At 58.0% G+C, this 27,646-nt stretch overlaps 2 protein-coding genes across 3 annotated transcripts; both read left to right on the top strand.

Moving 5' to 3' along the window:
* The first annotated feature begins 332 nt into the window (after positions 1-332).
* On the top strand, positions 333-15,894 carry LOC308507456 (laminin subunit beta-2-like). The gene is given in 36 exon segments (XM_081072432.1): positions 333-471; positions 553-638; positions 764-945; positions 1,122-1,236; positions 1,308-1,381; positions 1,485-1,673; positions 1,746-1,809; positions 3,170-3,369; positions 3,459-3,579; positions 3,657-3,845; positions 3,938-4,117; positions 4,249-4,361; positions 4,941-5,020; positions 5,104-5,260; positions 5,514-5,660; positions 5,816-5,974; positions 6,062-6,183; positions 7,158-7,278; positions 7,762-7,954; positions 8,047-8,190; positions 8,284-8,515; positions 8,595-8,758; positions 9,095-9,334; positions 9,425-9,645; positions 10,570-10,666; positions 11,097-11,478; positions 11,659-11,822; positions 12,001-12,308; positions 12,311-12,334; positions 12,336-12,557; positions 12,669-12,807; positions 13,220-13,406; positions 13,487-13,628; positions 13,809-13,982; positions 14,185-14,341; positions 14,598-15,894. Coding segments are annotated over 36 exon segments (5,673 nt in total). The 5' UTR covers positions 333-421; the 3' UTR covers positions 14,732-15,894.
* A 134-nt stretch (positions 15,895-16,028) lies between these two features.
* On the top strand, positions 16,029-27,545 carry LAMB2 (laminin subunit beta 2). 2 transcript variants are annotated; one of them, XM_081072434.1, is made up of 33 exons: positions 16,029-16,075; positions 16,195-16,280; positions 16,399-16,571; positions 16,651-16,786; positions 16,867-16,940; positions 17,336-17,524; positions 17,617-17,680; positions 17,914-18,116; positions 18,206-18,326; positions 18,661-18,849; positions 19,037-19,216; positions 19,339-19,451; positions 19,685-19,764; positions 19,852-19,984; positions 20,182-20,340; positions 20,418-20,545; positions 22,249-22,381; positions 22,563-22,755; positions 22,835-22,978; positions 23,189-23,420; positions 23,502-23,665; positions 23,761-23,985; positions 24,073-24,290; positions 24,401-24,497; positions 24,585-24,957; positions 25,051-25,235; positions 25,309-25,550; positions 25,630-25,978; positions 26,309-26,516; positions 26,594-26,735; positions 26,819-26,995; positions 27,087-27,246; positions 27,326-27,545. In XM_081072434.1, the coding sequence occupies exons 2-33, from the start codon at positions 16,196-16,198 to the stop codon at positions 27,460-27,462; spliced, it is 5,406 nt and encodes a 1,801-aa protein (XP_080928560.1). In that variant the 5' UTR covers positions 16,029-16,075; position 16,195; the 3' UTR covers positions 27,463-27,545. The 2 variants fall into 2 exon arrangements, with proteins under 2 accessions (XP_080928560.1, XP_080928559.1); XM_081072433.1 differs by having other exon boundaries at positions 16,051-16,108.
* Positions 27,546-27,646: the final 101 nt, after the last annotated feature.

Genomic DNA, 27,646 nt, shown 5'->3' with positions numbered 1-27,646 from the left:
CCAACGGATCTGTATGTTTCAGACTTTATCAGCTCTTCCTGCCTTGGAGAGGGGGCTGGGCTTTAAGCCCTGAACAAAACTTGTTCCCTGCCCATCTGCCAGTCCTTTGCTGGCTGCCCAGCCTGAAAAGCAGTGGCTGGGGCTGGCAGGGAGGGGGATACATTCCCCAGAGGCTCCTGGAGACACACAGCCTTTCAGAGCTGGGGGTGGGAACCTCATTTGAATGAGAATCTGATCTTTTCTGTGTCTGTGGGTTAGTCTGAACCCTGGCCCCACTAGCCCCAGCTGCGTTGGATGGCGGACCTGCAAAGAAGCTCTGCTTCTGCTCGTTTCTTGGTGGCCCTCCCCACCTTTATTTGGTGGCTGTTACTAATCTTTCCCCTGGGTTCAGCCTCCATTGGTTTCCCTTGCTCCCAGCTGCATGGTGGCCCCACAACCTGCATGCACCTTATCTCTGCTTTCGTCAACCATGTAAGTATGGGGAATGACCTGAGGGCCACACAGCTCTGCAAGGGCAGCCCAGCGTGGGGCCCACTGCCTCCTCTCTCTCAGGCCTGATTCCAGCTCCCACCGCCCAGGACCCCCAGCTGGGTTAGGCCCCTTCCTTTGGTTCCTGCTGCTGCTACCACCACCAATGGGTGAGAGACTGGCTCTTTCCCTAAGAGCGGTCCAGAGGGGAAAGAAATTTCCAGGGCTCCCTGTGGGGTTGGGTGGGGGGGGTGGGGTATGCCTTAGATCTCAACTCAGGCCCTGCTCCTCCCAGTCCAGGCTCCCAGAACAATTACCCAGGAGGTGCCAGACATGCTTCCCCCTCCCGGCTGCTCAAGCAGCATCTGCTACCCACCCACTGGCAACCTGATTGTTGGCCGTGGCCAGAGCCTTCGAACCTCATCGACCTGTGGACTCCAAGGCCCTGAGCCCTACTGCGTTGTCAGTCATCTACAGGTGGGGAGGAGGCTAAGGGCTCTGGACATGGTATCTTAGTTTTCCTGGGAGGTTCTGCCCTGTGGGATTTCAGGTCATTGCTGGAGGCTGGAGGGAGAGGACTGCTGTGAAGTTTTGGAGTTGGGGGGCTGACCATGTACCTCTTGCCTGATCTATCTCCTTGGGCACTCCCCTAGGACTCTGAGAAGTGCTTCTTTTGTGACTCTCGGGGAAGGGGAGGCCATGGCATTGAGAATGTGATCTCCCGGAGTGGTCCTGATGGCAACAAGACCTGGTGGCAAGCAGAGCGCGGTGAGGGTGTTGTGCTTATATGTGGGGTCTGAGGTCAGAGCCTGGTCACTGACCAGGCCTTGTGCTTACAGGTGTTGAGAACGTTACCATCCAGATAGACCTAGAGGGTGCCTTCTACTTCACCCATCTCATCATGACTTTCAAGGTGACCCAGTGCCCCAGCATGAAGGTTTGCTCTGTGCCTCCTAACCTGCTGGCCACCAGTGATACTTGCTCCTGGTGACCCAAGGACCCTCTCCTGTCCCCAGACCTTCCGCCCAGCAGCTCTGCTCCTTGAGCGCTCAGTGGACCATGGCCACTCCTGGCACGTGTACCGATACTTTGCCCACAACTGCTCAGGCCTCTTTCCAGGGATCCCTCCTGCCCCTGGCCACAGTGTTAATGACCTCGTCTGTGACCAGCGTTACTCGGACATGGAGCCTTCCACTGAAGGCGAGGTTAGGCCCAGAGGAAGGGGGGTTTGGGCCACGGGGAGAAGCCAGAGGCTCAGGCTTGCTTCTTCCTCTCAGGTAGTTTTCAAAGCCCTGGACCCAGCCATTCTGGTGGAGAACCCGAACAACCCCAAGATTCAGGGTAATCATCCCCACAGCCAATCCTGTACTCCCTGTGTGTCAGGAGAGTCAGATGCTGCGGGGAGGTGAAGTGCTGCTTGGGTGTGTGTACGGTGGGGCAGGGTGGTAGGCAAGACAGCTCAGTCCCCCAGCCCTGCCCCGTCATGGTCCTCTATTGTGGTCCCTGGTATGGCCCCCATTTCTGTCCCATCATTGTTCCCCATACCTGTGCCCAGTGCATAGGGACTGTCATGAATAGCAGTTTCCATCTCTGCCCCATCACTGAACTCCTTTGTGAGGGCCTATTGTGGTCCCCATCACTGGTCTCCATGCCAGCCCCCAACACTGTCCCCCACATCTCTGCTCCTATCACTGTACCTCAATTCACTCCATCACTGCGCGGAGTCTTGGTCCCCCTGTCGTTGCCCTCCCGCTTGATGGATTATCCTGGCCTTAGTTAGTGCCCTACATCCCGGCAGCTGCCTCTAGGTGGCGCCGAGGTGTCTCTGGGTGTGACCTCTTATAAAGCCGAAGTCTTTGTTCAAGGACGAGAGACAACATAATCCAACAGGGCAGCCCGGAGCCCGGCCAGGATGATGAATGTCCACAGCGGGAGGACAGACCCCAAACTAGCTTTTTCTCTACGTTCTCCACCCTCCTTGACTGGTGATTACCAACTGCTCACCCTGAGCTCCCACACTAGGTCTCCAAGCAGCCGGCGCTTGTTCGTTTGATCGGGAGAAAGGGGAGATCTGACAAAGGAGAGATACAGGAAATAGACTTGGCCTGGTACCTGATTTAAGTGTGAAGCAGAAAGAGAAGCTCTGGACCCATCTCTCTATCCATGTGTACATTTAATGAGTGCCCATCAAGCCCCACTGTGTGCCAGGCATCTGAGCACTGCTCAGTGGGGAACAGATAGACAAGGTTCCTGTCTTCTTGGAGCTGACATAAAAATGAGACAGTTGACAAATAAGCCAACAAGCTAATACCTTATGTGTGGTTTGGATGATGAGCTGATTTCTAGTTTGGATAATGAGCTGGGAAATGGAATGCCTTACAGCACTGGGGAAGCAGGTTTCAAATATCTAGAGAGGCCAGAATGGGGTGTCCAGGAAGTAGTGGGATGTGTAGGTCGCAGTTCAGGAGCGACATCAGGGCCGGAGCAGCGCAGAGGCGGAATTATCACCGTTAGGCTGTGGTCATCCTAAAATGTTCTGTCCAGGGATCAGTGGGAGTCTTATAGCAGGGGGTGGGAGGAGGGGTCTGCAGTGACGCAGAGGGGAGAGGGGAGGGACCTCCCACCCCCGATTACTTCCCCTCCATCCCAGCCATAGAGGAATGACGACTAAAGCACATGAGGTCCCACAATCTGTCTCCAGAGTTCCTCCGTGTGACTAACCTCCGTGTGAACTTTTCCAAGCTACACACACTGGGTGACAGGCCCCCGGGGGGCCTCACGGGACACCCCTTCTACTACTATGCCCTCTATGAGCTTGTGGCCCAAGGAAGCTGCCTGTGCCATGGCCATGCCTCTGAGTGCAGGCCCCTACCTGGGGCACCAGCCAATGTGGAAGGCATGGTGAGCCCCACGGGAGGGGCATTCTGTGGCTGGTGGGGTGGGCAAACTGGGGAACTGGGGCAGACTTGTCGTGTACTCCTTCCTGCCAGGTGCATGGCCTTTGTGTCTGCCGCCACCACACAGCTGGTACCCACTGTGAGCTCTGCCAAGACCTGTACCAGGACCACCCATGGCACGCAGCAGAGCCTGGGCACTCCCACGCCTGCCGGGGTAGGTGCCCTACTCTGTCAGGCCATACTTGCCGTGGGTCAGCCCACTCCATATCCACCTTCCTTATTCTTCCCCAGAATGTGAGTGCCATGGGCATGCCCGCAGTTGTCACTTTGACATGGCCCTTTATCTGGCATCTGGCAATGTGAGTGGAGGCGTGTGTGACGCATGTCAGCATAACACAGCTGGGAGCCACTGTGAGCTCTGCCAGCTCTTCTTCCATCGAGATCCGTGGGAAGATCCCCGTTCCCTTCACTCCTGCAAACGTGAGCCCTCCGATCCCATCCCTGACCCCGCCGATCCTTCCCCTCCACGGTGACCTCTGACCTAACTATCCTCACTCTGACCCCTGATCCAGCCTGCGACTGTGACCCTATGGGTACCCTGGAAGGTGGTTTATGTGATACACACACAGATGAGACCCGTGGCCTCCTCTCTGGGCAGTGTCGCTGCAAAGTAAACGTCTGGGGCCAGCGCTGTGACTCTTGCCGGCCCAATCACTATGGCCTGAGCATTACGCAGTCAGAGGGCTGCCAGCGTGAGTGACCCTGAGAGTGGACCCTCACCCCTATGTCCTCCTTGCTCTGCCCCCAATCACTTCCATGATAACACATGCGCCCCCTACCCCTGCAGCTGTCCCATGAGCACCCTGAGAGCCTTGTGCCTTAGCCTGCAGGTGCGACCCCCGGGGCCGGGTCCCTGGCACTCAGACCTGTGATCCCTCCAGCGGTGCCTGTCATTGCAAACGCTTTGTCTCTGGACGGGACTGCAGCCGTTGTCTGGTGAGCCTTGACCAACCTTCTGATTTGACCTTGATCTTGGGTGCTGAGCTTCTAGAAGCTGACAGGTATAAGGCTATAATCAGTGTGACTGTAAAGTGGGCCTGGCACATGAGGTGGTGCCACTTCCTGACCTGGTCACCAGGTCAGTGGCACCTTAGCTAGCTGAACCAGCACATGCCCTCAGATGGGAGCTTTGGAAACAGAAGGAAAAGCAATGAAACGAGATCCAGCAGTATTATATACTGGGTTGAAAGGCATTTCACAGCCAACGTGTTTGAAGGAAGACTTAGTCCAAGGAACAACTCCATCCACTTCTTGCCGTCCCTCAAACATTACAAATCCTTCGTTTAACTTTTGTTTTAACCCTGGCAGTGTCTTCCTCTTTTTGTCACTTACCTCCCGTCCATGAAGCCATGCAGGCGTTACACCAGGGTCTCCTTTGCCCTCTCCGCCTCAGGCAGAGGAGCATTCAAACTCTCTACCCAGCCCCTTTCCTGCAACAGGCAGTCCCAGGCCCCTGAGCCTCCTCTTCCTGTCCAGCTCTTCCTGTCCTTCCTCCACCCCCCTGCTCTCTTACAGCCCGAGTTCTGGGGTCTGAGCAGTGACTCTCTAGGCTGCCGGCCCTGTGACTGTGACTTTGGGGGTGCCTACAACAACAGGTACAAGGCAGGGCCTGGGGGTAGGGCAAGTGGCAAAAACTGGGTGTTGATTCTGTCCCCTCCCTGACCCCATGCTCACTCAGGTGTTCTGCAGGGGAAGGCCTCTGTCTGTGCCGCCCCCATCTCCATGGCCGCCGCTGCCATGAACTCCAATCTGGGTACTTCTGTGCTGCCCTTGACCAGGCCACTGCTGAAGCTGAGCTCGGCCAGGGCCTCCAGCCAGCTGACCCCCAGCTGCCTGTACGTGTCCAGGAGGGTCAGGGGTGGGAGGAAATCAAGGCTCAGCCCTTGGAGCTCAGGGGAAGGAGGGAGTGTCCAAAGAGAGCTAGTTGGAAGAAGAGTCTGGGCAGCGTTAGAAGGTGAGGAAATCCAGGTGGGGGGTGTCAGCATGGTCAGAGGCTTGGTGTCTTGGGCAGAGCCCGTATTCCCAAGACAGCATAGGAGAGGATAGGGCCAGAATGTTGGAGGCCACTGATATCCCACTTGCCCCCAGGGAGGCCCCTGGCCTGCTCCTCCCAACTGTACACAAGCCCCAGGGACCTCCCCTGGTTGGCTCCGGCCCCAACTTCAGAGACAGCGTGACCCTCGGTGTGCCCTCCACCCTGCTAGACGGACCCGTTACAGCCACCAGCTACCCAAGGTGAGGAGTCCACAGAGTGGGCTAGGGTCCCCAGTTCTAGGGTCTTAGTAGGGACTGGGCCCAAGCCCTGGGGGTCTTGAGGGAAGGGAACCTAAGTGTTGAGGGTCCTCAGTCCTGGAGTGGTCTGAGCCTAGGACTCTGTGTCTCGCATCCAGGTACCAGAAGAGCCCGTGCCCCTGCATCCAGGAGCTGGCTCTGCACTGTGGACTGGCTTGGACTTTGCACGTGTGGTTGATGGAGGTGGCCTCTCTCTGCTGGCTCCCACAGTGCCTCGTGCCCTGGAGTATGACATTGTCTTGCGCTATGAGACCCAGGTCAGTGTCATGAGTGCCAGGCATGTGGATGGGTGGTACTGGGTGGTGGGTAGGGGCATTTCTGTGACTGCTGACCCCTGACCCTAGGCACCTGAAGACTGGCAGGCATTAGTCAGGGTCCGTGCCCAGTCACTGCCCAGCAGCGCTCGCTGTGCCCATCTGCTGCCCTCAGAGCAGCTGTTTCAGGCGGCCTTGACCCATGCACACAGGTAGGCAGGACCCTGTGACTCCCAGTACCAAGACCCTATTATGTTGCCAATACATTTGAAACAACACCCAGTGGAAATAACAACGTGGAAAACTAGTGTGGAATACTGTGTTTCCCCGAAAATAAGACCTAGCTAGACCATCAGCTCTAATGCATCTTTTGGAGCAAATCTTATATAAGACCCAGTATTATATTATATTATATTATATTATATTATATTATATTATATTATATTATATTATAGTTATTATATCATAGCGGTCTTAATAGTAAAGTAAGACCTGGTCTTATATTATACCTGGTCTCACAGTAAAATAAGACCCGGTCTTATATTAAAATAAAGGGCCAGCCAGGTGGCTCAGGTGGTTGGAGCGCTGTGCTTCTAAGGCCAAGGTCACCGATTCGAGGGCCAGTGAGCTGCACCCTCTACAGCTAAGATTGTGAACAATGGCTCTCCCTGGAGCTGGGCTGCTGTGTGCTGCCAGGGGCGAGTGTGAGTGGCCGGCAGCCAGCTTGAGCGCTGACGAGACAGGGAGACTGACTGCCTGGGGGGGGGGGGGCGGAGCGCAAGGCTCACAATACCAGCATGGATCAGGGAGCTGTGTCCTACACAACTAGACTGAGTAACAATTGCTTGAACCGGAGTTTGGGGGTGGGGGGGAGATGGAAGAAGGAAAAAAAAGAAAAGGAAAAAAAAGACCAGGTCTTATATTAATTTTTGCTCCAAAAGACACATTAGAGTTGATAGTCCAGCTAGGTCTTATTCTTGGGGAAACACGGTATCATCACGTCAAAGAACAATTGAAACAGGGACTTAATTTAAAATGGAGCAGGATTTAAGAAACTGGTCATTTTCTATTTGCTCATATGGTGAAATGTTGGATCCAATAATTGCATAATGGAAATGGGGCATCCTGGGACCACATGATTATGACCTCCTTAGCCACCCTTCCTCCTCTCCCCTACTGCCTGCAGAGCTGTGGTTCTATCCAGACCTTTCTGCTTTGAACCGGGAACACGCTACTCCATGACCCTGCGGCTGTGGCGGACCAAAGCGGTGCGCAGGCCTGAGGCGAGCACCATCCTTCTGGATTCGGTGAGATCCTAGGGGCTCCACCCCCATTGAGGGTAGAACAAATCGTAGAAGGCTGTTACAGGCTGGGCGACGGGCTCTCAGGGTTCTGGAGTTGTACCAAGAGAACTGAGGCAAGTGGGAGGAGGATCCAGATGAGAAAAGCACATGCGGAGAGGAGCTGAGAGTAGACAGGGACCTTACAGGACGCTGTGGGCTAGGAGAGGGGCTTAGCCTTTATCCTGGGCCAGTGGGGCACCGTGGAAGGGACTTGAGCAGGGAAGAGACGTGGGGAGAACAGATTGTTAGGAGGAGACTGCTGCAATGAGACAAGTGGCGTGGCCTGGATTAGATTGGGGGCATTGGAGAGGAAGGAGAAACAGACTCAACAGAGAAATAAAAGGGCTGGCAGAGGTTGTGAGGGCCTATGCAAGAAGGGTCATAGGTGTTCGTGAGTGGGGCTTGGCTCATTGTCCCCCTGCCTGCCGCCCTCCACCCTCCTACCAGATTGTGCTCCTGCCACGGGTGAAGGAGTTGCCTGGGCTGAGATCCGTGGACCCCGGGGCCACAGGGCGCTTACAGGAGCTCCACAAAGCGGGCTGCCTGGATGCAGCGAGAACGGGCCTCTCTAGCACCATGGCTGAGGCCTGTGCCCGCCTTGCCTGCAGCATCTCGGCTCTGCTCCACGGGGGTGGCCTCCGTGAGTGTGTGCCCCTGGCTTGAGGGGGCTGCAGGATAGTGGTTACAGGAGCCACCATGAGGCTTGTCTGATCTTGCCCTTTTTCCTGCTAGCCTGTGAGTGCCACCCCCAGGGTTCACTGAGCACTGAGTGTGCCCTGCTCGGTGGGAAGTGCCCCTGCCGTCCTAACATCATTGGTCGTACCTGTGACCACTGCATGCCTGGAACATATGGCTTCGGTCCCACTGGCTGCAGTGGTGAGCCTTCAGGGTCAGTGGGTGTGGGTATGGGGTCTGGGACCAGCCATATCCTTTCTCTTCATGGCTTGATCACCCTATCATTCCCCACAGAGTGCCACTGCCACTCCAAGGGTGCCACCAGTGCCATCTGTAACCCTATGAGTGGGCAGTGCCCATGCCGGGCAGGCCTTGCTGGTCGCCGCTGTGATCGCTGCCTCCCTGGCCGATGGGGTTTCCCACACTGCCAGCCCTGTGCCTGTAATGGGCATGCTGAGTTGTGCCACCCACTTACAGGCATCTGCCAGGCCTGCCATGGAGCCACAATAGGCCGGCACTGTGAGAGGTGAGCACTGCCACTGGAAGGGTTGGGTGGGGATTAGAATGAGTGGGCCAGGCTCCATTCCATATGCTACTGCCCCCAGGTGCTTGGATGGCTACTATGGAGACCCCACCCTGGGCTCAGGCCAGCAATGCCGGCCCTGCCTCTGTCCCGGTCACCCTGGCTCTGGCTTCTATCATGGGACTTCCTGCCATGTGGACAGTGCAAGTGGACGTGTCCTGTGCCTCTGTGCACCTGGCTATGCAGGTGAGGCATGGTTGGCAGTGGCAAACCTACGGAGCTGCTTTCTTGTTTATAATCCAGTCAGGTCCATGAGGCGAATCTTTGCCAGTGCCATCTGTATGTTGACCTGCAGGTGGGTACCTCTCCTCAAGGGGTTCCCATTTGGGGAAGGGAAGATCAAATGTGAGGAATTACATGCATGGAATTTGGAAGCCAGGAAGATGGGCCATAACGTAGCTATTGTGTCCTCTGCCCTCCTGGCTAGACCTGAGACTTTCTGGCTGGGTTTCAGGGACCCATTGTCCCCAGAGTTCCAGAAAGACACCTGAGACAATCTACACATACCCCAATCCTCTCCAGGCCCCCGCTGTGACCGCTGTTCCTCTGGCTACTTTGGGCGCCCTTGGCCGGGAGGAGACCCCAGAAGGAGTCCATGCCGGCCCTGCCAATGCAACAACAATATTGATCCCCGTGATCCTGCTGCCTGCGACCCCCACAGCGGGCACTGCCAGCGCTGTCTACACCACAGCTATGGCCCTGGCTGTGCCCACTGCAGGCCTGGCTTCCACGGCAGTGCCTTGCGCCCAGGGGGCTGCCGGCGTGAGTGTGTGGGTGGAGTGGGTGGGGACATCCCAGGTGGGTGGGTAGGTTCTCTTTCCTCTGTTGCTGCCAAGGCCTTCCTACTACTAGGCTGCAGCTGTGACCCCCGTGGCACTGTTCCTGCGAGGTGCCCATCTAGGGCTGAAGCCTGCTTCTGCAACCAGGTCAGCGGGCAGTGCCCCTGCCGCCCCCACACACTGGGACGGGACTGTAGTCGCTGTGCCCCCCTCTTCTGGAACCTGGGGGGGCCCCGGGGCTGCGAGCCCTGCAGCTGCCATGCCCAACACACTTTGCAGCCGGTGTGTCACCCGGTGAGTGAGCTCATGTTGCACATAGCACGTGGCGGTGTCCAGGTGTGAATGAATGGGTGTGTGCCTATGACAGGGTGTAACTCATGGCTGGTGTGAGTATTCATGTGACCACCAGCACTGGTGTATGTGTGGCTGCAAACAGCTCTGTGAATCTCTGTTCTTGTGTGACATTAACTGAGCTAGTGGCGGGGCCTGGGGAGAGTAGACAGGAGCCTGCATATGCCCTAACCCATGCGTTAGTGTATAGGTGAACCCCCGTGTGTAGGTCATGGCTGATCCCCGTGATCCTGCTGCTTGCGACCCCCACAGCGGGCACTGCCAGCGCTGTCTACACCACAGCCATGGCCCTGGCTATGCCCACTGCTGGCCTGGCTTCCACGGCAGTGCCTTGCACCCAGGGGGCTGCTGGCGTGAGTGTGTGGAATGGGCATGGCGGTGGGAAGGAGGCTGAGGAGACACAGGCAGAGGGTAAGGATGGGGAGCTGGTACAGGAGAGAGGGATGGCCATGGGAAGCGAATGTTTCCAGAAGAGTGGTGGGCCACTGAATGAGATGAGGCATGAAGTGTACTTGTGTCCTTGGTGAGGAGAGGGTGAGAGTTGGGGTGAAGGAAGCATGGGATTGAGTGTATGGAGACTGGGGTGTTCGAGAGGAGCAAAGGGCAGCAGATCAGAAGTTGAGAACCCAGAGGGTCTATGGGAGGCAAGGCTGGCAAAGTGGGGAGGTGGGGCTGGTCAAGGGGGTCAGGCAAGAGGAAGCAGGAAGCAGCCAAGTGCAGGTGTGGGTGTGCCAGTAGTTGGAGCAGGGCTCAGAGGGGAAGACGTGTGCTCGGGCAAGTATGCGCTGCCTCTGAGCCCTCGTATCTTCCCGTCTCCCAGAGGAGCCTTTTTGTTCCTGCTGACGGGTCTGCATGCTTTTCTCTCAGGTCACGGGTCAGTGTCCCTGCCGGGCAGGATTTGGGGGCCGCACATGCTCCAGGTGTCAGGATGGGTACTGGGGAGACCCGGAGCAAGAGTGCAGAGGTGAGGGGGCATGCACGTGAACCACCACCATGGGCGAGGCTGCCGTGAAGGGGCCACTGGGCGGGGAGCAGCAGGGGAGCGTGGGGTTTTCCTGAGGGAGATTACAGCACGCTGATCACTGTTTGCTCCAAAACTTCAAGAAAGACTTGTGAAAACAGCTGTAGGGAAACATTGTTGGCAAAACCAGGTGGAGTATGCCTGCAGAGGACACATTTGTGGCTCTTTCCTGATCCCACCTGCCAGTCCTTGACCCTCGTTGACCCCTGACTGGGCTGTAGGCCTCTGCATCCCTATGCTGTTTTTCTGCCCAAAGGCTGCCATGCAGTATCTGACCAGGGTAGATGCCAGGGCCCATGGCAGATCTGAGCAGTGGCTTAGGCAAGGGCAAGTGCTCCCTTCTTCCTGCCCTGACCCTGTCTCTCCCCCACAGCCTGTGCCTGCGACCCACAGGGCTCCATCTCACCCAGCTGTGACCCATACACAGGTGCCTGCCTCTGCAGAGAGGGCATCTCAGGGCTGAGGTGCCAGGCATGTGCCCGTGGCTCCAGAGGTGGCTTCCCACACTGCACGTCCTGCCCTACCTGTTTCACCTCCTGGGACCAACGCCTGGCTCTACTCCAGCTGCAGCTGGAAGCTATGGCCCAAGAGGTGGCTGCCCTATGCCAGGGGATGCCTGGCTGGAGTGCTAGGGGCCGAGGCGGACACCTGAAGGCCCTGGAGGGGGTACTCCAGCAGGCACAGACGCTCCTGGAATCTCTTTTACCCACTGTGGGCACCCTGCAGCAACTTACGGAGTGGATAACTGGACTCAGGCAAGGGGTCTGGGATCAGTAGGGAGGAGGTCTCCAGCCAGCTTCCCAGAATGAGGGATTCAGAGGGTCACAGGTTGACCTGTCAGAGTCCTGGGTCTGGGAGTCAGGTGGGTTTTCTTGAGTGAGGAATCATGGAGGAAAGCACATCTCCAGCCATGCTGTTGCTCCATCTTCCCACAGGAGGGAAATGACTACTCTGGCCCAGACACTGTGGGCCACAGGACAGGTTGTGGCAGAAAGAGAGCTGTGGGTTAGGGGGCAATGTGAACGTCTGGAAGAATTATCCCGGGAGCTAGACTGTGTTAAGGGCTTGGTCTGGCCCAGGCGGGCCACCAGAATCCAAGGTGAGGCCATATGGATATGTGGGTGGGCAGCAGGAGAGGGTAGGGGCTAGGTTGGGTCAGGAGGAGGGGACTAGGTGCTCCTGCTTATATACCTGGGGGACCTAGGAGGTTGATTGGCCCTGTCTCAGCCAGTGGAGCCCTAAGCCACCCCTCTGTCCATCCCTCCCATCTTCTGCAGATGCTGAGGCCCAGGTCTCTTCAGCTGCCCTGCTCTCCCAGGAGGCCATGCTTGGAGCCCAGATAGTGGCTACACTGGGAGCACCAGACAGCATCCTGAGACAGGCCCGAGAGGCCCGGCAGTGGACGGAACAGCTGCTACGGGGGAGAGCCCAGCCTATAGGGACAGCTATGTGGGAGTTGAAACTGAAGGGGCTGGTCGACAGGGTCCAGATGCTGCACCCACAGTTTCTGGGACTCCTAGTCAAAGCTGGAGTGGTGGGTGGAGATATGGATCACTGGGGGGGGGGCGGTTGCCAAGGCAAGGACTCTCTCCTAGGAGTAACTTGGGTGTAGGGCAAAAGGCAAAGGGAATCTGAGATGTGCATTCTGGATCCCCTGTTTTGTTTGCAGGAATGCCGGGGTCAGGGACCTGGGCCGGCCTGTGTTCCTCTACCCTGTGGTGTTCCCTCTTGCCCTGGGACCCTGCCCACTGCCCAGTGGGCTCTGGTCGCCTCCCGTAACTCCTCCTATAGCCTGGACATAGCAATCACAGCCTTGGAGCAGCGTCAGCAACTGGTACAAAGCCATGCTGGCTACGGATGGGAGCTATGGGGGGAGTCACAGGGGACCCTGGCTTAGCCATGGGATTGCCGGAGACACATTCCATATCTGAACCCCGCCCACCAGCTGCAGCAAATCCAGGCCACAGCAAGCTCCACGGGAATCCAGGCTCAGGAGATCTGGCATCGTGCAAGGGGGCCCTGGGGTGTGGCCACCATGGCCCCTGTGCAGGCAACTGTGCATATCATCCAGCGCTTTCTCTTGGGTACATGTCTGCTTGTTGTGTGTCCACATCTGAGGGCAGGGGCAGGCAGGTATCCAGGTCACTGCTATGACACTCCTTCCAGAATAAGGAATACACTGAAGGGCTGACCAGGGGTCAGATGGCAGCATTAATGCACTGGTAAATGTTTAACAACTGGCTGGGGCTCAGAGGGAACTGATTAGTGTTTGTCAATTTCTATGATGTAAGTAATCCCACCATGGCTGATGAGTCTACCTACCATTTAACATCTGATTCACAAAATTCCTGAAAATGTAATATTTGTCTCTTGTAAGCCTCCAGCACATCATGCATTTGTGTCAGAGGCAGGGTCAGTGAGAAAGAAGTTAGGGTCAGGGTCTGTTGGGTCAGGGGTCAGAGTTCACATCCAAGATTCCTACCCTGGTCCCCACAGATGAAGGTGCAGATGCTAAGAGTGTGGAGATAGTGGCATGGCGTGCCCTGGCAGTGCCCCTCCCCCAGGGTGGGGCAGCAGGCATTGCCCTTCTGTTGGATCAGATCCAGGGTGCCTTCCCTGCACCAGTCGGAGGCCGGGAGCTCCCCAGAGCTGAAGGTGTCCTCCGTCAGGCACAGGAGACCAGGTGAAGGGCCAGAAGGCTGGAGGCAGAAGTCAGAGGGTGGGGAGGAAAGGGATGCCCGCCTGATCATCTGCACCCTTCAGGGAGGGTACAACTTGGGCCCATGACCAAGCGCTGGATGTTCAGGGTGTGCTGGCTGAGGCGGGAACTCATGCAAGAGCTGCAGAGGAAGGTCTGCAGGTGGTGAAACAGACACTCGGAGGCCTGGAGGCCAGTGTACAGGAGGTGATTCCCCTCGGACCCCTCAGCTCCCTCGTATCGTACCTCTTGTTCAGTTGCTGCTGTGGCCCCATTCTCCCCCTGAGGTCTGTGACCCGCTGTGATCCCATGATGCTACCATGTACACACTCTACTTAGTTGCTGCCCTTGTGTGACCTCCCTGTGATCCTCTGACCTTTGCCTCAGGTGGCAGGGCGCCTAGCCCGGGTGACACTGGCAGTAGATGTGACCCCGGTCCTGGGGCTTCCGTCCAGTGCAGCTGTAGCTCTCAGGACTCGCCTGGCATTGAATCAGCGACAGGTCCAGGAGGCAGAGGAGCGTGCAGCACATGCCATGGGCTTGGCTGGGGGCCTGGGCAAGGTGAGATGGGAACAGTAGACATCAGGCTCTCAGGGACCCTTCTGGAACAGAGTGAAGTGGGGTTAAGGTGGGGATTGGGCTATACTGGGCTGAGGCAGGGTCTCGATTCTAAGACCCCCTGCCCCCCAGGAACCTTAGGCAACGATGTGTTTGGGACAGTAGGGTCTAGGTGGGGTGGGTTTCAGGTGCAGTCCTTCTCTAGGAGATGCAGGTGGCCCGGATAGGTGTGGCAGAGTTGCAGGAGGGCACATACAGCCTGATGGCTACGGTGCAGGACGCTGAAAAGAGAGTACAGCGAACGCGAGCTGAGGCCCAAGAGCTGCTGAAGTGGGTGCAGAACAGCTGGAGACGCCTGGAGGGTGTGTGGCTGGGCCATGGTGGGGTGGGAACCAGGTGGGGCAGGGTCACAACAGGGATGGTATGGGAGGGTCAGGGCTGGGTCCAGGTCAGGTCCAGATTCGTGTAGGGATCAGGGCTGGGGTCAAAGTTCAGAACAGGAGGTCAAATGTAGTTTAGGGTTAGAGCTCATTTAGGGATGGGGTCTGAGTCAGGGTCATGACAGAGATGAGGACCAGGGTCAGAGCTCAGAGCCTGACTCAGATGACTGATCCCTAGGGTTGGAGCGCCGCCTGGTGCAGAATGAGCAAGCACTGGGCAAGAAGGTGGCCACCCTGTGGGCCCTGGAGCAACGGGCAGCAGAGCTGCTTGAGCACATGCAGCTATGGGCCACTGCATATGCCACTTGCTGACTGCTGTCCCAAAAAGGGACTCGGGGACTACCTGGGTGACTCAAAGTGACCCCAGAGTGACCCAGGAATCTCCTGACCTTGAAGGACCACAGACCCCATTGAGTGCCCACTGACCCTGAGTGACCGCCATGTTACCCCGTGGTGTCCTTCCTTCAGTGGCCCTCTGATCCTGAGAAACTAGAGAGATCATGTAAAACTCTGAGGCTTTCTGGTGACCCTGACCCCGATAGTTCCTTATCTCAGAGTGATGTAAAATTCTGAGTCACCTGTAGTATCCCTGAGCCCCCCAGGTTGACTACATGACCCCCAGGGTGACTGGGGTCCCCTCCTCCAGATAATGGGTAACTCCCAGAGACCCTGAAAGTTCAGCAGATTGACCCCCTGCCCAGACTCCTGGTGAAGCCAGATGATTCTCCTAAAGAACCCCAGGCTTCTCCCCTGGGTGCACAGCTCCGGGTACTCTGCACCGGGCCCCACAGAGCCAGCCCGACCTAGCCCCACAGATCTTCCGAGTTCAGGTCCCAGCCGCCCTCCCAGGGGCCTGGGTGGGGCCAGCGATCGCCGGCAGCCCGCATTCCAAGCCTGGGCTTCAGCGCTCCCGGCAGGCCAGAAAGTCCGGAGCGGATAACTAGCTATAAGATCTGGATCCACTCACTGCTTCTCCTGTTGGTCTGTTGTTGGCAATGCAGCACCCAACTTCTTACCAGACGACTGAGAAAGCACCTCTTGTGCCTACTCACTGTAATGACTAAGGAAGGTGGAGACCCCTGGAGCCATGCCTCGGGCAGGGGATGGCCTTTCTCCATCTCCCTAACCCCATTTTGTCTGGTCCATTGGGTGGGGCGTCCTAAAGCTTTCCAAATCCCTGAATAGAGGTGCTTGACGCCCTGCGTGCGTCCTCCCATTCCCTGCTGATGCTGGAGCCCTGGGACTGAATACTTATTTGCTCGTAACTTCCACAGCACCCACGACCCTGGGGACAAAGGTTAGCTTTCATGGGCTGTTTGAGGTCTCAAAGATGAGACTCCTCACCTTTGCTCATGCCATGGCGACCCTACTCGGTGTGGCCCTTGACTTGTGGCCTAAGGCCCCAAACCCCTACCTTCCCCTTGCTCTGCAGGGGTCTAGGCATGGGGGCACAATAAAGATTTGCAGGAAAGCTGGTCTGGGTCTGGTTTCTGGAATTAGGGTCTTTTTTTGGAGGGGGAGGGGGAGCGCTATATGATGTTGCACTCCTGCTGGTGATCCGCTCCACGCTTTCCTTCCTGCCATGCTTTCCAACTTTGCTCAAAGTCGCCAGACTACCAGCAAGTGGAGGGACCCGCCTGACCGACACTGGACTAAGTGGGGACGCCACCAGAGACCCATACGGGCAGGGTCATCACGGGACCTCAAGTGAGGGGGTGGGTGGGCACGGCCCCAGACCTCTCATCCTTCCTCATCCCGATTCCCTTCCTCTTTAGGATGGAGTGGGCCACAGGGGAACAAGGGAGGGTCCCGCGGGGACAGCCTGGGCCCTGGGAGCTTCGAGTAGGCCTGCTGCTGAGCGGTGAGAGGGCCTGGTGAAGGTCTGGGGGTTTGGGGATGTGATGGTGGGTCCTGGGATAGCCGGCTACTGGGGCTACGGGGTGGGAGCACAGCAGAACCGGCCGATCCACTGTTCCCAGTGCTGGCCACCGCACTGGCCCAGGCCCAGGCTCCTGATGTGCCAGGCTGTTCTCGGGGAAGCTGCTACCCTGCCACGGGTGACCTGCTGGTGGGTCGCGCTGACAAACTGACTGCCTCATCCACCTGTGGCTTGCATGGCCCTCAGCCCTACTGCATCGTTAGTCACCTGCAGGTGCGTCTGGGGGTGGGTGGGGGGTCAGTGTGGGGCTGGTATTGGCTGAGGCCCTAACCCTGACCCTGACCCAACCCAGGATGAGAAGAAGTGCTTTCTGTGTGATTCGCGGCACCCCTTCTCTGCTAGAGACAACCGAAACAGCCATCGCATCCAGAATGTAGTTACCAGCTTTGCACCACAGCGCCGGTCAGCCTGGTGGCAGTCAGAGAATGGTGAGGTCATGGGTGGGCATGGGGTGAGCAGGGCTGCCTACCAGCAGCCTCAAGTCCCTGACCTCCAACTCCTGCCTCAGGTGTCCCTGTGGTCACCATCCAGCTGGACTTGGAGGCTGAGTTCCATTTCACACACCTCATTATGACCTTCAAGGTGCCGGCATGTCTGGGAGCTTGCTTGAATCCCCCTGCTTGGCTCCCCATTACCCCTGAACAGAGTCCCATCTCCTTAGCCCAGTCCTCCTGAGCTCATATGCTGTGCGTGGGAGGTTCCTTCGTCTCCCATACCTTCTATTGCCTTTTGCCTCCAGACCTTTTCATGTGCTGCCCCAATCCCAGGCTGGGCGCCGCGCTGCCTCCTTGGATCCCATGACCCCTGATCCTCCCCACTGGAGGTGGCTACTCTTCCTGATCATTGCTTGGCTTCCCCTGGTCAACCCCATCTGTCTGTGAGCTGCTTGAGGGCAGGTCCTAGCTGGGCAGGGCTCTTGATGGGCTTTGGCTAGGCTTGGGTCCTGGTGCCGCTGATGAGCCCCGCTCCCTACCCAGACATTTCGTCCTGCCGCCATGCTGGTGGAGCGCTCAGCAGACTTTGGACGCACCTGGCATGTGTACCGATATTTCTCCTATGACTGTGGGGCTGACTTCCCAGGAGTCCCACTGGCCCCCCCACGGCACTGGGATGACGTAGTCTGTGAGTCCCGTTACTCAGAGATCGAGCCATCCACTGAAGGCGAGGTGAGGGCTGGGGTCTGGGCTTGGTACAGGAAAGGGGGATTGATGGGCCTGAGGCAGGGTCTGGTATCTCTAATGACTCCATCCTCCTCCAGGTCATCTATCGTGTGCTGGACCCTGCCATCCCTATCCCAGACCCCTATAGCCCACGGATCCAGAGTGAGTGTTCCACCCTTTATGCTGGCATAGTCCCAGTGTCCGGCTGGTGACTATTTGGGGCCTTAGTAGCTATTTTGGGTGCTTCCTAGGGCAGATGCCAAGTCCAATTTAGCTCATATAGCAGTAGACAGGAGGTCTCCCAAGGTGACCTTGGCAGCTGCAGACCCTGGGTGGGTATGGGGCAGCAAGAGCCTGCCTGGCCAGCTGACCCCCAACGCTTTCCCCCCACTTAGACCTACTGAAGATCACCAATCTACGGGTGAACTTGACACGGCTACACACACTGGGAGACAACCTGCTCGACCCACGGCTGGAGATCCGTGAGAAGTACTATTATGCCCTCTACGAGTTGGTTGTGCGTGGCAACTGCTTCTGCTACGGACACGCCTCACAGTGTGCACCCGCCCCAGGGGCACCAGCCCATGCTGAGGGCATGGTGAGGGGCTTCAGCTGGCTGGAGTAGGGCTGGGGTCAGGGGCAGGCATGGCTGGACAGAGCTGACCACATGCTTGCCGCCCCTCCTAGGTTCATGGGGCGTGCATGTGCAAACACAACACTCGTGGCCTCAACTGTGAGCAGTGTCGGGATTTCTATCATGATCTGCCCTGGCATCCAGCCGAGGATGGCCACAGTCATGCCTGCAGGAGTAAGTGAGACCCTGGCCCGCGTAGCCCCAGAACTCTGTGGCCTGGTTGTGCCCTGGGTAGACCCTAGAGCTGGCTGGTCAAGCCTCTGACATCCAGGCTGTGTCTGAAAGGTATCCAGGCCTTGATGCCCCTGGGTTCCCTCAATGCTCCTCCACAGTCTGCTCTGGGGAGGGGCCCAGTGTGGTGCTGAAGCCTCAAAGTCCTGAGCCCCCACCCCAAATCCTGGCCTATGGCAGGGACCTAAGGTGGCAGTGAGGCCCTCTACGCCACTTACCTTTGGGACATGGTCCCTCAAGAGGCCTTTTGCTCTGCCCTTCCCTCCCCTCCCCCAAGAGTGCGAGTGCCACGGGCACACCCACAGCTGTCACTTCGACATGGCTGTATACCTGGCATCTGGCAACGTGAGTGGAGGTATGTGTGATGGATGTCAGCACAACACAGCTGGGCGCCACTGTGAGCTCTGCCGACCCTTCTTCTACCGCGACCCAACCAAGGACCTGCGGGACCCAGCTGTGTGCCGCGGTGAGGCTGGGATTGGGCATTGGCTGAACCTGGGGTAGGAGCGGGGAGCCAGGCTGCTGTCCAGGTTGTAGAGATTTGGGGGAGGGGGCATAGGGTGGAGCCACACTGGGAATCTGGGGAGGGGAGGACTTGGGAGATGTCTAGACTAGTTGAGCTATGGTGACCTTCTACCTCTTCCTGCCCTCAGCCTGTGATTGTGACCCCATGGGTTCCCAAGATGGTGGTCGATGTGATCCCTATGATGATCCTGCACTGGGGCTGGTTTCAGGCCAATGTCGCTGCAAAGAACATGTGGTGGGCTCTCGCTGCCAGCTATGCCGCGACGGCTACTTTGGGCTCAGTGCCAGTGATCCTGTAGGCTGCCAGCGTATGTGCTTCCTGCCCTAACTCCTGTGCTGACCTTACCCCTTGACTTCTTACTCTTGACCGCACTGAACACAAGCACTGCCTCAGCTCCCCAAAGTGCTGATGGGTCTCCTTTCCCTCCAGGATGCCAGTGTGATGCACGGGGCACAGTACCTGGGGGCACTCCTTGTGACCCCAGCAGTGGAACCTGTTTCTGCAAGCGTCTAGTGACTGGACGAGGTTGCAACCGCTGCCTGGTGCGAATGGAGGAGGCTGGGGATACGGGGTCCAGCACTTATCCTCAGAGCACAGGGCAGAGGGGTAGTGTCCATGCCCCGCGGGGTGGGTGCTGAGAGCTTCAGGTTGAGTCCTGGCTGGGAGGCCTCAAGTTTTCCCCAAGGGGTGGTGGAAGCTAAGAGAAAATCATTGGATTCCCTGCTGGGTGGCGAGGGGTTCTGTTTCTGGCTCCCAGCAACCTCTTCTCCCACAGCCTGGCCACTGGGGCCTGAGCCATGACCTGCTCGGCTGCCGTCCTTGTGACTGCGATGTGGGTGGTGCCTTGGATCCCCAGTGAGTACTATAGAAGGAGCTCTGCGAGGGGTGAGAAATGTTACTGGGCAGGATAGGGGGTCCTTCTTGAGTAACTGTGCTCCCCAGATGTGACGAGGCCACAGGACAGTGCCGCTGCCGTCAGCACATGGTGGGGCGACGCTGTGAGCAGGTGCAGCCTGGCTACTTTCGGCCCTTCCTTGACCACCTAATGTGGGAGGCTGAGGACACCCGCGGCCAGGTAGGGGGGCAGTGCTGGAGGGCAGGTCATGGGTGCAACTGTGGCTAGAGAGGCGGGGTTATGGGCAGTGCCTTGTGTGGGGCAGGTGTATGGCTTTGGGCAGGGCCTCAGCTGGAGAGCTGGGGTTTGGGGATAGGCTGTGGCAGAAGAGGTGGTGCCTTCCCTGAACTGCCTCCCACAGCCACATCTCCTCCCAGGGACTCGATGTGGTAGAACGCCTGGCTACCCCCGGCGGAACTCCATCCTGGACAGGCCGGGGCTTCGTTAGGCTGCGGGAAGGCCAGGCACTGGAATTCCTGGTGGCCTCTGTACCAAGAGCCATGGACTATGATGTGCTGCTGCGCTTGGAGCCCCAGGTCAGACTCTGTGACACCTAACGCGGAGCTGAACCTCTGGGTGTGGGAGCATGTCCTCCATCATCCCATTCCCCCAGGTCCCTGAGCAATGGGCAGAGATAGAACTGACCGTGCAGCGCCCAGGGCCTGTGTCTGCCCGCAGCGTGTGTGGGCATGTGTTGCCCAAAGACGACCACATCCCAGGGAGTCTGCAACCAGACACCAGGTAGGGGCACTAATGGTAGCACTTACAATGGTGGAAGGTTGTGGGTCAGCCCTAAGCTCCTTGAAGGGTACTTGGAAGACCCTGCCTCTCGTTTATCTGTCCCTTCCTGCAAGTGCCTCCTCCTAAGTACTGTTTGCCAGGTGCTGTTGGGCATGACACTGGTCAGAAGAAGAAAGTAGACAGAACAAGACTTGCTCTTTCTAAGTTCCAGTGGCTAAGCAGGAACTAGTGGGAAACCATCCAGCATCACTATAGGGAGTGCCCCTGGAAGGAAGGGAGGGCATCAGAACACTCTGAGCAAAGATGTGACTGGTCTGATTACTGTGTCATTACATTGTGCATAGTATTTGTTTCATGTGTCTTTTTTCATCATTTTACTTTTTTTAAAACTTTTTATCATGTAACTATTCAAACATACACAGAAGTAAAGAGGATAGCATAATGAACCGGCTGTACTCATTATAGACATTTTGCCAACTGTGACTTGTGTTAAACAGAGATCCCTCTAGTTGCTGAGAGGAGAATAGACTTAAAGGGGTCAAGGTGAAAGCCGGAAGATCTGCTGGAAGCTACTGAGTTAGCTAAGTGACAGTGGATTGGACAGAGGTGTAGCAGTAGCGGGGTAAGAAAAGGACGGTTCCAGAGGGTTCTAGTGGCAGAGCCAATTGGTTAGACATATAGGAAAGGGAGAGAAAGTAGAAAGGTGATTCTAGGGTTTTTGGTTTTGGCATCTGGGTGGGGATGGGGCTCTTAACTGAGATGGAGACATAGGAGGAACTGTTCTGAGATGCTCAGACATGGGGGAGAAGGCCAGTGGGAGATTGGATTTCTGTGTCTGGAATTACGGGGAGGGCTCAAGTTGGAAGTACAAATTTGGGACTTGTCACTAAAGAGGTGGGTCTAGATGAAAAACCAGAGAAAGGAGGGAAGACCAGAACCAACCAACTAGTGTTAGAGGCCAGTAGAGAAGGAGGAGCTGGGGTAGAGGGAAATCGGGAGTGTGGACAGGATCCCAGAGAACAGAAGAGTGTCTCAGGAAGGAAGGTGCACTGATCTCCTTGTGTGCTGCTGAATGCTGGTGCAGATAAGGATAGAGAGGTGGCTGCTGGGTTTGACTACCCAGAGGTCATTAGTGACCTTGGCACAGGCTGTCTCCATGGCGTGGTGGGGCAAAAGCTCCACTGGAGTGAGGGGAGTACAGAGGGGAGGCAGTGACCACCATCAAACTTTAGGAATTTGTTGGGCAGGAGAGCAACAAGGCAGCAGCTAGGGGGAAACTGACGGGATTGAGGGAAGAGCTTTTTCAGGGGTAGAAAAGAACCCCAGCGTGGGTTTGCAGGCTGATGGGAATGATGTGGGGTGGGGGGTGATGTCGTCTTGATGAAGAGGAGCAGAGGTTAGAAATTGGAGATCAAGGTCAGAGGAAGTATGAAGAAGCCACTGAGGAAAAAATTGGCAAGTATTTGTGCCAGGGAAGTGCTGTGGGTGGCAAGGTTGTGTGGAGTGTTTTCAGTGAGAGGTCTGCACAGGTGTGTGATTCCAGTGAGGCAGGTTTGCCGGAATCTTCTTCACAGATTGTCAGGATGTCCAGCTGTCTTTGGCCTGGCCCATGGTTTGGTTGCTACGTGTGGGTTGAGGGAAGTCCAGGGTGATGGGTACAGGGACCCCGGGTGATCCTCATGCTTGTCCTCACCTCCTCCCAGGTACATGGTGCTTCCCAGACCTGTCTGTCTCGAGCCTGGCGTCTCCTACAAGCTGCATCTGAAGCTGTTGAGAACAGGGGGCAGTGCCCAGCCTGAGGCCTCTTACCCTGGAGCCAGCCTGCTCATTGACTCGGTGAACAGTCCCTTCTTCCCACACCAACCAAGATGGCAGGGCCTGTGGGATGGAACCTATAGTGGCTGGATAGGAGGAGTGTGTGACAGAAGCGGCAGGCCAGTGGTGGTGCTGAGCTAAGTGTCCTGGCAGTGCCCATATGACCCCGGGTCTGAACTTACTTCCTTGCTCATCTCTTCAGCTGGTGCTGCTGCCCCGTGTCCTGGTGATGGAGATGTTTAGTGGGGGTGACGCTGCCGCCTTGGAGCGCCGTGCCACCTTTGAACGCTACCGCTGCCACGAGGAGGGTCTGGTGCCCAGCAAGACCCTCCCCTCTGAGACCTGTGCCCCCCTCCTCATCAGCCTGTCCTCCCTGCTCTACAACGGTGCCTTGCGTGAGTGTCTGTGATGTGGGCTGGTGGGGCAGAGGTGTGGGGCTCCAGCCTAACTTGGCCCTGTCCCCACTCCCCACAGCCTGTCAGTGTGACCCCCAGGGCTCACTGAGTTCTGAGTGCAACCCCCATGGCGGTCAGTGCCTGTGCAAACCTGCAGTGGTTGGGCGCCGCTGTGACCTTTGTGCTCCTGGCTACTATGGCTTTGGCCCCACAGGCTGTCAAGGTACTTGCCTGCCCCTTCTTTCCCTCCAGCCCACGACCCTTCTGCCTCCTCTTTCTGGCTCTCCTTCTTCCTTCCTCTAACTGCGTTAGACCCCATCCTCTCAGCCCTGGGTTACTTGAAGTTCTCTGCCATTCTGTGACCTTCCCACCCTGACCCCACCCAGGTTCCCCTCAAACCCCCTCCCTGGCTCAGCCTCTGCCTTGCCCCTAGCCTGCCAGTGCAGCCCTGAGGGGGCGCTCAGTGGCCTATGTGAAGGGACCAGTGGGCAGTGCCCCTGCCGACCTGGTGCCTTTGGACTTCGCTGTGACCGCTGCCAGCGTGGCCAGTGGGGATTCCCTAGCTGCCGGCCATGTGTCTGCAATGGGCATGCAGATGAATGTGACACCCACACAGGCGCTTGCCTGGGCTGCCGTGACCACACAGGGGGTGAGCACTGTGACAGGTGAGCCAGCAGCAGCGATGAGTGGGTTGGTGGGAGGGCAGGCTGCTCAGGGATGACACCTCTTCCCGCCTCTCCATGCAGGTGCATTGCTGGCTTCCATGGGGACCCACGGCTGCCATATGGGGGCCAGTGCCGGCCCTGCCCGTGCCCTGAAGGCCCCGGGAGCCGGCGGCACTTTGCTACATCTTGCCATCGGGATGGGTACTCCCAGCAGATGGTGTGCCACTGCAGGGCAGGCTACACGGGTGAGTGAGTAAGGTACAGGCATGGGAGCAGCGGGGGGCGGGGGGGGGAAGGCAGCTGGGCTGAGCACTCATGCCTTCCCCCTGACTGTGGGCAGGGCTGCGGTGTGAAGCTTGTGCCCCTGGGCACTTTGGGGACCCATCAAGGCCAGGCGGCAGGTGCCAACCATGTGAGTGCAGTGGGAACATTGACCCCACGGACCCTGATGCCTGTGATCCCCACACGGGGCAATGCTTGCGCTGCTTACACCACACAGAGGGGCCACACTGTGCCCACTGCAAGCCTGGCTTCCATGGGCAGGCTGCCCGACAGAGCTGTCACCGTGAGTGTGGAAGGGGAAAGGATGGTTGGGGTGGGGCCCCGCTGCTTGTGCTCCCCTTCATTAATGTGCTCATCTTGGCTGGCACAGGCTGTACCTGCAACTTGCTGGGCACAGATCCCCAGCAGTGCCCATCCACTGACCGGTGCAACTGTGACCCAAGCAGTGGGCAGTGCCCATGCCTCCCCAATGTCCAGGGCCCTACCTGTGACCGCTGTGCCCCCAACTTCTGGAATCTTACCAGTGGCCTTGGCTGCCAGCCCTGTGCCTGCCACCCAAGTCGAGCCAGAGGACCAACCTGCAATGAGGTATGGGTCCCTCCCATGAATCCCTGGGTAGATGGGGTCAGCGTCTACCTCAGGTCTCAAGGGCTCAGCCTTTGATTGAGGCTCTGCCCTCTGCCCTATTCCCACTCTAGTTTACAGGGCAGTGCCACTGCCATGCTGGCTTCGGTGGGCGAACCTGTTCTGAGTGCCAGGAGCTCCACTGGGGAGACCCTGGGTTGCAGTGCCGTGGTGAGGAAGCCAGCGGGCCCAGGGTGGATGGAGGACTTTCCAGGATGCCCCACTGGTGCCCTAACTCTGGTCTGCTCTTTCCTGCAGCCTGTGATTGTGACCCTCGTGGAATAGACACACCTCAGTGTCACCGCTCCACAGGCCACTGCAGCTGCCGCCCGGGCGTATCTGGCGTACGCTGTGACCAGTGTGCCCGTGGCTTCTCAGGTGTCTTTCCTGCCTGCCACCCCTGCCATGCATGCTTTGGGGACTGGGACCGCGTGGTTCAGGACTTGGCTGCCCGTACACGGCGCCTGGAGCAGAGGGTGCAGGATCTACAGCAAACGGGTGTGCTGGGTGCCTTTGAGAGCAGCTTCCGGCACATACAGGAGAAGCTGGGCACTGTGCAGGGGATTGTGCGTGCCCGCAACGCCTCAGCTGTTTCCACTGCACAGCTCCTGGAGTCCACAGAGGAGCTGCGGTGCGGATGGGCCTGAGATACGTGATGGGATGGGGTTGAGGCCCAACGCCAGGGCTGAAGCCTTTATAAACACCTCCCTCCCCACTGGTGCAGGCGTCAAATCGGGGAGGCTACTGAGCACCTGACCCGGCTGGAGGCAGAGTTGACAGATGTGCAGGATGAGAATTTCAATGCCAACCATGCACTAAGTAGTCTGGAGCGAGACGGGCTGGCACTTAATCTCACACTGCGGCAGCTTGACCAGCATCTGGACCTCCTGAAGCATTCAAACTTCCTGGGTGAGTTGTTGGCCAACTAGGCAGGTGGGCCAGGGCTGATCTTCAGCTGACTGCCTGCCTCTGCCCAACTCAGGTGCCTATGATAGCATCCGCCATGCCCACAGCCTGTCTGCAGAGGCAGAACGTTGTGCCAACGCATCGGCCCTGACGGTGCCCAGCCTGGTGAGCAACTCAGCAGGCACCCGGCACCGGACTGAGGTGCTGATGGGTGCCCAGAGGGAGGACTTCAATCGCAAGCACATGGCCAACCAGCGGGCACTGGAGGAGCTCTCTGCCCGTTCCCAGAGCCTGAGCCTGACAGGCATCAATGAACTGGTGAGGCAGAAGCGTGGGGTGGGACACGTGTGTGTGGCCGTTCCTTCCACAGGGCCCTGACTTATTCTGTGCTTGGCAGGTGTGTGGGGCCCCAGGGGATGCACCCTGTGCTACGAGCCCTTGTGGGGGTGCCGGCTGTCGAGATGAGGATGGGCAGCCTCGCTGTGGGGGCCTCAGCTGCAATGGGGCAGTAGCCATGGCGGACCTGGCACTGGGTCGGGCCCGGCACACACAGGCAGAGCTGCAACGGGCACTGACAGAAGGTGGCGGCATCCTCAGCCAGGTGGCAGAGACCCGTCGGCAGGCAGGCGAGGCACAGCAGCGGGCCCAGGCAGCTCTGGACAAGGCTAACGCTACCAGGGGACAGGTGGAGCAGGCCAACCAGGAACTGCGGGAACTTATCCAGAGTGTGAAGGACTTCCTGAGCCGTGAGCCTCCCGTGTGGCGCAGGCCATGTGGTTGTTTCCCCTGTGTCTGTGTTCATACGTTGTGTCCCTGGGTTCATGCTTGGTTAGGGCTTGCACGGGACCTGTGTTTATGACTCCATGTCTGGCCCTTAAGTCCTTGCCCACATGTGGACCTCAAGTCCATGACCCTGAGTCTGTGCTCCACATATTGTCCCTGTCCTTGTGGTTACATCGTTATGCCTGTTAGCAAACCCATATCACGTGTGCAGTCCCTGAGTCCATACCCCAAGATTGTGTCCCCACACCCGTGCTGGAGAATGTGTCCCTGAGTCCTTGCCTGTGTCCCCATAGAGGAGGGGGCTGATCCTGATAGCATTGAGATGGTGGCTACACGGGTGCTAGAGCTCTCCATCCCAGCATCACCTGAGCAGATCCAGCACCTGGCTGGCGCCATTGCAGAGCGGGTCCGGAGCCTGGCCGATGTGGACACAATCCTGGCGCGGACCATGGGAGATGTGCGTCGGGCGGAGCAGCTTCTGCAGGACGCACAGAGGGCACGGTCTGACCCCACCCCTGGCCCCCGTCCTCGGCACTTGGTCCTGACCTTTGCAGGCCCTGACTCCTTCTCTTCCCCAGGAGCCGTGCTGAGAGTGAGAAACAGAAGGCAGAGACAGTCCAGGCGGCACTGGAAGAGGCCCAGCGGGCACAGGGTGCTGCTCAGGGTGCTATCCAGGGGGCAGTGGTTGACACACAAGACACAGAGCAGACCCTGAAGCAGGTGTGGTCTCTATGGGACATCAGTGGGGCAAGGTTATGGGCACGCCTCATAGACCTGTTTAACCCTGGGCTCTCCCGTGGCAGGTGCAGGAGAGGATGACAGGTGCAGAGCAGGCACTGAGCTCTGCAGGTGAGCGGGCTCAGCAACTGGATGGTCTCCTGGAGGCTCTGAAATTGAAACGAGCAGGGAATAGTCTGGCAGCCTCTAGTGCTGAAGAAACAGCAGGCAATGCCCAGGGTCGTGCCAGGGAGGCCGAGCAGGTAGGTTGAGGCAGAGCCAGCTGGAAGGGGTGAGGGTAGAGGCTAAGTCCCCACTGGGCTACCGCAGTGATCCTGCCCTCTGCATCCCCAGCTGCTGCAGGGCCCACTAGGCGACCAATACCAGACAGTGAAGGCCCTGGTTGAACGCAAGGCCCAGGGTGTGCTGGCTGCGCAGGTGCGGGCAGAGCAACTGAGGGATGAGGCTCGGAGCTTGTTGCAGGCTGCTCAGGAGAAGCTGCAGAGGCTGCAAGGTGAGGATAAGGGGGGGTGGGCACCAGAAACGTGGGACTGTGGGAATAAGATCCTTCAACTGAGACCTGCGCCTTCTAGAGCTGGAGGGCACCTATGAGGAGAACGAGCGAGCGCTGGAGGGTAAAGCGGCCCAGCTGGATGGGCTGGAGGCCAGAATGCGCAGCGTGCTTCATGCCATCAACCTGCAAGTCCAGATCTACAACACCTGCCAGTGACCCCGCCCCGCAGGAGTTACTGCCCGTGCGTGGGATAGAGCCCAACCTGGCAGGGCCCCCAATAAACCGCTGTGAATCCCGCCCGTGTTGTCTGCACTCTGATTTGGGGAGGGTGGGGTCTCCGGGCGGAACCTCGAGGCGGCCCCCAACGGGGCGGGGCGAGGCCGAGGCACCGGAGCCCCGC

The sequence above is a fragment of the Rhinolophus hipposideros genome (genome assembly GCF_964194185.1).
Source record: "Rhinolophus hipposideros genome assembly, chromosome: 14".
NCBI classification, from domain to species: Eukaryota; Metazoa; Chordata; class Mammalia; order Chiroptera; family Rhinolophidae; genus Rhinolophus; species Rhinolophus hipposideros.
Note: the sequence above shows the minus strand (reverse complement) of the source record. Positions and strands in the feature narration are given on the sequence as shown.

Bases quoted from the DNA above. Each gene is read 5' to 3' on its own strand.
- LAMB2 (XM_081072434.1), top strand. From the start codon at position 16,196: ATGGAGTGGGCCACAGGGGAACAAGGGAGGGTCCCGCGGGGACAGCCT. The intron at 18,327-18,660 runs GTAAGTGAGACC...CCCTCCCCCAAG, and splicing joins CCACAGTCATGCCTGCAGGA to AGTGCGAGTGCCACGGGCAC. The intron at 22,979-23,188 runs GTACTTGCCTGC...CCTTGCCCCTAG, and splicing joins TGGCCCCACAGGCTGTCAAG to CCTGCCAGTGCAGCCCTGAG.